The sequence below is a fragment of the Bidens hawaiensis genome, unplaced genomic scaffold, assembly GCF_021521415.1.
Source record: "Bidens hawaiensis isolate Kalapana, Puna unplaced genomic scaffold, B.hawaiensis_p1.1 tig00003488_1, whole genome shotgun sequence".
NCBI classification, from domain to species: Eukaryota; Viridiplantae; Streptophyta; class Magnoliopsida; order Asterales; family Asteraceae; genus Bidens; species Bidens hawaiensis.
In genome coordinates this window covers 1703948-1713970 of record NW_027491195.1, presented here as the reverse complement: position 1 = coordinate 1713970, position 10023 = coordinate 1703948, and the positions used below count along the sequence as shown (strand labels likewise).

The window sequence follows — 10023 nt, the reverse complement described above, 5'->3', positions numbered from 1 at the left end:
AAAGATTGTTCAAATCCGAAACCGCATGGCAGCAGCACGTGATCGCCAAATGAGTTACGTTGACAAGCGCCGAAAACCTCTCGAATTTCAAGTAAACGATCGAGTGTTACTCAAAGTCTCACCTTGGAAAGGTGTGGTTCGCTTTGGAAAGCGAAACAAACTCAACCCACGATATGTTGGTCCTTATCGGATAACGGAACGCGTTCGTCCAGTGGCGTACCGACTGGACTTACCAGCAGAAGTCAGTAGTGTACATAATGTTTTTCACATGCCTATCCGATGAAACTCAAGTAGTCCCTTTAGAGGAACTACAAGTTGATGAACAGTTACGCTTCGTTGAAGAACCAGTTGAGGTTTTGGATTGGGAAACCAAAACGCTCAAGCACAGCAAAATTTCAATTGTTAAAGTTCATTGGAACTCGAGACGTGGACCGGAGTTCACGTGGGAACGCGAGAATCAAATGATGAAAAAGTATCCTCACCTTTTTGAAGGGCTGACCAAACATAGAAAACCGCGAAACCCGGCAAACCGTCAGAAATCACCGGAGGTATGAATTAAATTTCGGGACGAAATTTCTTTCTACTAGGGGATGATATGACAAACTGAAAATTTTTCTTACTTTTTCAGACACTCATCACGACTTGACTCAAATTTTCGGGACGAAAATTCTTTAACATGGGAATGATGTGACAATCGTCAATTTCAGGTTAACTCCGTTAATGCAACTCCGTCAATTCAAACTTTAGATTATTGAATCTAAACGCAAACCTCATTACATTTAAACTAGGGTTTAAATGACGCTTAACACTTACTACATGTGTAGTAGTCTTTCGGGATTTGCACCGAAACGCAAACGATTGATGAATAAACGAAAAACACTAAAACACTAATTATGTGATAATTATGTGTTAGGATTATGTGTTATGTGATAATATTATTGTCATGTTAATTTAATGTGCAAGTTATGATAGAATGTTCTAGAAAAAGTAATACTTAATGTTAACTTAATGTGCAAGTTATGATAGAATGTTCTAGAAAAAGTAATACTTAGGAGTTGAGGGGCCAAAGTGTAACATATTCCTTTATAAATACATGGTAAACCTAAACCCTAACCTCCTACCTATTCCCCTACTAAAATCGGCAGCCATCCCCTCCCTTTATTTCCTTGAGATCGATTAATATACACACACACACAATCAAGATCTTTCAAGTTTGATTGAAGATTAAGGTGCTAGGAAGGTATACACAACTATTCTATGTATCCTCTATGTTTAATTGTTAGTTTTATTGGGTTAATTGTAAACCTTTATGGCTGATTTCTTGGTATTATGTTATTCATGTGATTCTTGATTTAATTGATGATGATTGATAACTAGATTTGATATTGTTGCATGATTATTGTTGTCTTTGAGTTTGATATCAAGTAAAACCCTAACTATGTATGTATGGTATGATTGATAGGAGTTATGATGTCTAGAATGTTCTATGAATGATTTGTGATCTATAGATAGTTAAATTGTTGAGTTTGGATGAAAACAGTTTCTGGACAGATTGTGTTGTTGATGATGGAATGACTGTAACGGGATGTAAAAGTGGTAAATGAATGAGATAATTGATACTACAGTAAACTAGGTTGAGTCTAGTTTCTAAAGAATATAAATTTGTAATTTTTGGACGTGTGAAAGTTAACTTTTATGATTTTACAAAAACGTGGTGCAAAGCTGAGTTGTTATACCTGCTGTTAGGTTGTTTTGTAAATGTTATATCTCATGATCTACGAGGCCAATTGGGTTGGTTCCACTTCTGGAAGTTGACTTATTGAGTTAGGAACCTAACCCAAGTGGTCCTGCATTTATTGGATTTTTCGTTTAACGGGAATTGCAAATAACATTCTGTTGCGCATGAATCTGACTGATATGAGTTTGCTGTAATGTTTTGGTCATTATAAGAAAAATATGTGGAATAAAAATAAGATAAAATATGTTCTGGAAACCTAAGATATGTATGCTTCTGTGGTGATTTTTGGTGAATTAATTGAGACGTTATGATCGGTGAAATAGTACAATCTTTCAAGTAGAAATTCTGTCATAATGAAACTAACTGCTGAGTTGTGTAAAAATGCATGAAATATGATAGTTTTTGTATATTTGTTATGTTTTGACCAAAATACCCTTGCGGGGAATAGTTGCTAATTGATTGCCATGAATTGACCAAATTGCCCTTATGGGGAATAATGGTTAGTTAGTCTTTGTTTGTTGACCAAAATGCCCCTACGGGAATAATTGCTAATAAGTATGTTATTAATACGTGACACGAAAGTAATTGCTCACTCATGTATCGTATCACAATTTTACTTGTTTAAGTCACACACGATTCACAAACGAAACACGAAACATGTTACGTGCATAGGTATTATGTGCCGAGTCTAGAGACTCGTTAAACATTCCGATACTTAGAAAATCTCTTTGTTATTTTAGAACGCTAGAGAGTTTTCTACGACGCGCATCACTCGGTGATCTAGATCGGATATTCTTCGCAAACAGTGAGTTCACTTACCCCACTCTTAAACTGTTTTCAAACGTTTTTCACTTGGGGGAGATAACATACTCCGATAAACATATTTTCTGAGATAAACGCATATGAAAGATTTTGTTATAAATTATATATCACTTGTAAAGGCTAAGCGGCATACGTAACATTTGAAGTCCCACACATCGGACCGGTTAATATTTGGAATAGCGAGTCACTTTTGGGTAGTACTACTGGGTTTGACAAACCCCACCCGACGCTAAGCTCAACTGGAGGTTGAGTGGGTGTAAATTTTGGCTAACACTTACCATGGTCTGGAGGACCTGGTGACGGGCACTTGATAAACAGTCAGCTTCGGTCGCGAACCACTTAGCGATACTTGTTGTATAGATTAGCTACCTATCGATATATAATTTGACATAACACTATCTGGTAATGCAAAACACTTAAACGCTGTAACGTGGTTACACACTTAAACGCTGTAACGTGGTTACACACTTAAACGCTGTAACGTGGTTACACACTTAAACGCTGTAACGTGGTTACACACTCAAACGCTGTAACATGGTTACACACTCAAACGTCGTAACGGGGTTACGCAACACTTAAACGTCGTAACGGGGTTACGCAACACTTAAACGTCGTAACGGGGTTACGCAACACTTAAACGTCGTAACGGGGTTACGCAACACTGAAACGCCGTAACGAGGTTACGCAAAACGCTTAAACGCCGTAACGTGGTTACGCAAAACGCTTAAACGCCGTAACGTGGTTACGCAAGACACTTAACGTAAAACGCTGAACGCAAACGCTAAACGATTTATTTTTATATAACTTGTGAACTCACCAACCTCGTGTTGACCCTTTTAGTATGTTATTCTCAGGTAGCCGAGGCGGGCGCGCGGTCTAGGAACATGCATTGTTTGAATCATCTTTATTTATATGGTTTACGCTTCCGCACTTACTTTCATTTAAACGTTTTTCTTTGGTTTGGTTATAACTAATGATTCCGATCCTGCCAGTTCACACCCTCTGACGGTAAAACTCCGTTAGTGGATTTTGAGGGTGTGACAGGCGTTCCTGTTGAAAAGATTAGTAAACAAGCCGACAAATTTTCTGATTTCGGACCACCGACCCGAAATCATATCGGCGTTTCGCTCTGTACTCCCAACGAGCGTATAGAACGTCTCCCTAACCTTTGTCCAAAAAACCTTGCTTTTTTGGTAGTCGGCTGCAAAATGAATAATTAAATTAGATTTCCAGTTAACTTTTTTATTTAACTTTTTTATTAAAAATCATTTTTAAAAACGTTAAAACAATTACCGCAACGCCGATCCTCAGAAATGACTATCCAAGCCCGACACAAGGCTTCCTTCTCATCCGATGACCACGGAGTGGTTTTCCGTTTCGTCCTCGGAGTCGAAGCCGGTCCCGGCCCGTCCGTTGCAGGTTGTTTTTTCCGGTGGACGCGTCTTCTTACTCCGGTAGCATCACCGTGTGATTCTTGTGTCTCTGGAACAACAAAGTTAGGAGACGGTTGTATGTTGGATGGTTGAAAGCCGGATGTTTCTTGCGGCCCCGAATAAAACATCGGTTGGTCTGGTGACGACCATAAATCGTCGTCAATATAATCTGAATCTAGGTTTGGGTACCAATTTCCAGACATTTTTGGGGTATTATATAGGAGTTTGGGGTATTATATATGAGTTTGGAGATTGAAGTTGTGTTTTGATATGGTTGAAATGGGTTGATTTTGGGATATTATATAGGGGTTTTAAATGTTTTTTTTTTATTTTATCCGAGCTCAACGGCTCTTTTCTGCCTCCACATCACCTTTTTCTCTCTCTTCTCCCGCGACCACACTCACGCCTGCCTGGGGGCTCGCGCTCGCGCCCCGGTTCGCGCCCCGGTGATGTGGGGTTAGCGCCTGGGGGCGCGAGCGGAGGGGCTCACGCGCCCAGGTTAGCGCCCCACACCCCTCAGCCTAACATGCAAAAAAGAAAGGGTACCTCATGGAAAAGAGTGATGAATGTATGTAACTAAACCAAGCCCTTTAGATTATATAGAATCCAAGGTATGTATATACATCATCTGTGTGTCAGATAGAAAGGAAAGAGATGATTAAAAGATTCTTCTGAAAAAGATATGAAGCAATATCCCTAAAGAAAAAAAAAATGTATGTCATGATCAATGTTTTTTAATTTCAATATAAAGAAAAATATCAATCATATCCTTTACTTTTATGATGAGATTTTCTTTTTTGCTCTTATCAAATAAAAATATAATAGCAATGCTAATTAGAAAGATCTAAAACAGGTTACGACACTTCAACTCAAAATCACTTAAAATTGGAACACAATGCTTTTGTGTTGCTTCCTTCTCGATGTAGCAAATAGTCTTTAACCTCATGGTGTTGATGAGAACATGGTGGTTCGAACCGTTTGATTATGCATGTAACTTACCAGACACATTGTATGTTATTTATTCACACCGGCTCCATTGTAGACTCATAGTAGTGACTTGTTGAATCACGGCCATTTCAAGAGCCATGAGTTTAGAGTGTTGGCTTGCTTAGTACCGAAACTTAGTACCATCATACACTAGTTTTTAATATAAAACAACAAATTTTCAACTCAAATAACAAATTATGATAAAACGTTAAAACCCTGGTTGTCTTTCTTAAACATAAGATTTTTGTTAACATTTGGTACTTCTCTTATCATTTTCACTTTGTTAGGGTGGTAAGATGGTTCGGTTGTAAGATAGAAGGTCATGAGTTTAAACCCTGTAATGTAAAATTTAGTTAAAAAATTGTATGTGACTTTTGAAAGAAGAGATAGTTTAGGGAGTATTTTTGTAAGTTATATAAAATATTCAATGAAATCTATGAGGAATTTAAAACTGAAAAAGAGAAATGGTCGGTCGGTCGGTTTTAAAGTCTCAACGAACGTGGATCCAATCTCTACTTCCCAAGGACAAGAAGGGGTCAGTCAAGGGGAGTTTGGTGAACAATTTATCACGGTATTTAAGTTAATTTATCGTCTCTTTCTAAAACATATTTATTATTTATATTACACCAATTTTTGATTCTGCCATTACAAACTTGTATAAAAGTAGCTCTTCATATTTTCTTTTTGAAAAATTAGTCGTAGATAAATATGCATTAACTGCCCACTGCCATTGTGGAAAGCAATGTGCCATGTGCTTTACCACAGGTTAGATCCAATTAACCTGACACTAATAATTTGTAAATAATAGCAATAGTCAAAGTCTAACTGTGTACAATGCATTCATGTAATTTGTTGCTCGCTTGCCTTCTGTTTCGATATAATCCAATAAACAATTAATACGGTAATTATTGTTTTTAGATTATTTAGTTATCTTTATAGCTTATTAAAATCGCCTTACATGTAAATATATCTAACCCGAAATAAAAAAAAACAATCGTGTGGTTTTTCATTTTCGTAAAAACCGAATTGTCATTTCAGTCTAGGATTACATGTCGTAAAAATCCTAAAAAAAAGAAGAAGAAGAAAAGAAAGAAAATCCGAACTAAATAGAATTTATAAACTTTCATATTTTTTTTACTTTTAATTTTAAGTAATTTACAAGAATTTTAGCGTTACAAAAATATGTTATTCAAATAAATCTAACAATATATTAAAGGAACATGATTTTTTCATATGACATCATTCTAGGGCTTCCACATAGGATTCCACATAACATTTTGTAAAATTTTGAAAAATAAATTATTGTGTTATACAAGTCTGGAACCCAAGACCTCATATTTCAAACTAAAAATGTTTACAAACTCCACTTAAGTAGTTATTGTGTTGAATTTCTTGATTTATAAATGATATATTACTAATTCACTTATAATTAATTACACGGGCTCTAACCTAGTGTATATTAATTAACAAAAAGATTCAAAGCCAGATTTATTATTTTTAGGCCAAATATTTTTTTTTTTTCAACCAAAATTCTCCAGCTAGAATATCAAAACCGAACTGACCCAACTGAAATAATCAAAACCGAACAACTTTCAAACCCCTTAAAAGTGATATTTCAATTTTCATTCGATTTTAACTTTTAGGTTTTAACCCCCACCAACCAAACCGACCCACTCACACCAAACTAAAAGACCATATTTCAACTGACCCGATAATTTGATTAGTTAAGGACTCGTATCATGAGAGAGGCCCCATTCATCCCATATTCATGTTCTTTCTTTTCCCCGCCCACTTCTCTCTCTCTCTCTCTCCTTAACAAACACGCAGATCACACAAACAATAAAAAAAAACCGCTATTTCTTTCTTCAAGACTTTGCTTCTTTCTTTGATTAATTCAAATTAGGGTTACTAATAATAATAGCCATCCACCAAACTTCCCTAATCCCACGCAATTACTGCTCTTAATTCCTAACTTGGTGGTTAAGCTAATTAATTGATTCATTCCAAAGGTACGCTGTAAGTTCAGTTTCATCTTCTTTTCTTTCTGTTTTTCAAATTAAATGCACACTCATTTCTGTTTCTGCTTTTATTCCTTCTCTGATTGACAACCTTTTCATCCTCAGGTATTGATTCGCCTTGTGTTTGTTTATCAATCCATTTCTTGTGTCTAGGAAAGGAATGATAATGCCTGATGTAAATTATATCACTTTTCTCTTCAGATCCATCTTTCAGATGTTGATTGATTATATTTAGATGCTGATTGATTATATGCAGAAACACTTATATTATATATTAGTTAGGGTTTATTGTTTAATCACTGCTTAGGTTTTTTTTTGTAATTATTCTCATTTTTATGAATAATTGATCAGAATAACAACAAATAGTTTGTTGTCTTTTTTCCTCAGGTCAACAATCTTTTATAGTTTTAACCTCTGTTTCAATGGATACACAAGCCCCTGAAGATGCAAGGAAATCAATGGCTTCTGCTGGCGGCAAAACCAGGCGGTACTCGATTGGTATACCGAGTTCTCGGAAGAGTATTGGAGAAGAAGGTAATGTTGTTCCTAATTATCTCAGAGCTTCCACCGGCTCCTGCCATGATTTCTGCAAATTTGGTAACAAACATGAACACTCGAAGTCTGCGGTTCCTGTAAAGTTCAAAACAACAGCGGCTGCCAATAAAGACAGAGTTACAAAAACCGCAGTTGCGCTTGAAAAAAAGAAAACGACGCTTAAGCCGCCTACAAATTCTGCTGAATCCATTAAAGTAATCGAAAAGGTTGTTTCTTTACCTTCTAAGAAACCACAAGTTTCAAAACATAATTCAACAATCAATGGAAAAGCAACGAAGAATGAGCTCAAACCGCTTCAACACTCTGTGAAAACGAGTCCAGAAGGGTCTAATAGCGGTATTAGAACTGTCAAAAAGACGGGTGTGGCACCTAAAACAGTTGGTGTTAATAAACTTGCTTCTAAACCTACCTTGAATGAATCACAGTCTCCTAAAGCTTCTTTTAATAAGGCTGCAAGTTTGAATATGGTTAAACATAGGGGCGTTAAACGTGCGCCTTTGTTAAAAGATCAAAACTTGATGCAAGAAACCGATTCTAAACTAACAATTGATGACAGCATTCAGACAGTGGAACCCGAGGTCAAACATAGGGGCGTTAAACATGAGTCTTTGTTAAAAGATCAACACTTGAAGCATGAAACCGATTCTAAACGAGCAATTGATGACAGCATTCAGACAGTGGAACCCGAGGTCAAACCTGAGACCATGGAGTTTGACTTTATTCAGTCATCAATGGAACCAATCAATGATCCAATTTGCAATATTTCTGAGTCTTCTTCGGGCAAAAATGTTGCAGAAGAAGTGTCAATGATCTCACATCAAGTTTATCAAAGCTCTGAGTCAGATAAAGAGCTTATAGAAGGATCATTAACTGCACCCACTGTTGTTGAAAGTTCACAATCATGCTCGGACAAAGAAGAATTAGAAGAAGAGTCCTCTGAATCTTTTTATGATGACGAGGTTCTAGAAGGCGAGTCTGAATACACTGATGATGAAGAAGTCGAAGTTTTAGACGGGTCTGAAACCGTTGATGTTAATGAAACGGAAGCTTCAGTTGAGGATCACAAGAAGATTTCAATAAAGGGTAGAATAGTAATTTCTGAAGAGAAAAATGATAAAGCGGTAAAGTTAAGGTTCAGACGGGGCAAGATTCTTGATATTCAGTCTGAGAATAATGGTCCAAGAAGGCTCAAGTTCAAAAGGAGAGTTATTGAAGGTAATGAAGATGGTCAACATATTGCAACAAGAAGTTATAAAAACAAAACTTTAGATGCTCAAACCGAGATTAACGGTCCAAGAAAGCTCAAGTTCACAAAAGGGAAAGTAATGGAGGGTAATGAAGATAAACAACGCGTTTCAAGAAGAAGTTTCGAAAAGAAATATGTTGAAGAAAAGAAAGATTCCAATCATGGCCCTGAAAGTGTGGTTTTGAAGCATCAAGAAGAGCAGGGAAAGAAAGATGCTCAAGGTTTGTTTAATAATGTGATTGAAGAAACCGCGAGTAAGCTTGTTGAAAGCAGGAAGAGTAAAGTGAAGGCATTGGTTGGTGCTTTTGAAACTGTGATCTCTCTTCAAGATGGTAAATCTTGATGAAAAAATGGTTCTTTTCTTTCACATGAAATCGGGTTTTGTAAAGAAAGTGTAGATGAAGAGCCTGGTGATTGTGATGGGAGTTTTACACAAACTAGTAGATTGATTTGAGGACAGTTGTTTGAGCGGGTTTAACCGAGGTAAGTGGTGGTTTTTGGTTTTGATGTTTTCTTTTGACTTGCGTCTGAATAAATCAAGTAATAAAAACTTGTGCACATAGTTTGGTTTTGGTCTTTTGGTTGACAGTCTTACATTACTATTATGTACTTTGTTTAACTCTGAAATGTTAATGTGGTTTTCTAGAACTTAACTGTGTTGTGAACTTGTGATTGTGTGGAGGTCAAATCATGTGTATGTAAGTCTGAAATTTATATTTTCATGACAAGTTCAAGTGAACCTTTTAACATAAATAAGCTTGAAGTTTACACTTACAATAATAGATGAAACATGAAAGCTTGAAAATTGCTGTTGTGTCTGCAAATAATAAGTAGCCATTTCCTGGTCTGTATAGTTGTCTCTTTTATGGTATTTAACTTTAGTTTTGACTCAATCCTATACATGTTTGGGGGGGGGTGTAACGCTAACACAAGTTGGGTATCCAAAAACTACAAGAAACAATTATTCTAGTGTGGCGTATACTTGTTAAAATAGGTTTGTATGCTGTGCGCATACATGGTAAACTTTGGCTCAAGTTCTTTCTCTTTTTGAAACATGTTTAATTTGTTAAGGTACAGCGTGTTGGCGTTATTAACATATTAGAATTTTGACAATTAAAAACATGTTTAACGTAATGTTGTTGATAAGATGTTGATGACAATGATTTGTACATTCGACTCGAATAAAATTCACTTCAAAACATATATAAAAATAAGCACGAAAGG

At 36.3% G+C, this 10023-nt stretch overlaps 1 protein-coding gene across 2 annotated transcripts; it reads left to right on the top strand.

Moving 5' to 3' along the window:
* The first annotated feature begins 7455 nt into the window (after positions 1-7455).
* Positions 7456-9430, top strand: LOC143623504 (uncharacterized). 2 transcript variants are annotated; one of them, XM_077094397.1, is made up of 2 exons: positions 7456-8131; positions 8243-9430. In XM_077094397.1, the coding sequence occupies exons 1-2, from the start codon at positions 7457-7459 to the stop codon at positions 9140-9142; spliced, it is 1575 nt and encodes a 524-aa protein (XP_076950512.1). In that variant the 5' UTR covers position 7456; the 3' UTR covers positions 9143-9430. The 2 variants fall into 2 exon arrangements, with proteins under 2 accessions (XP_076950512.1, XP_076950511.1); XM_077094396.1 differs by having other exon boundaries at positions 7456-9430.
* Positions 9431-10023: the final 593 nt, after the last annotated feature.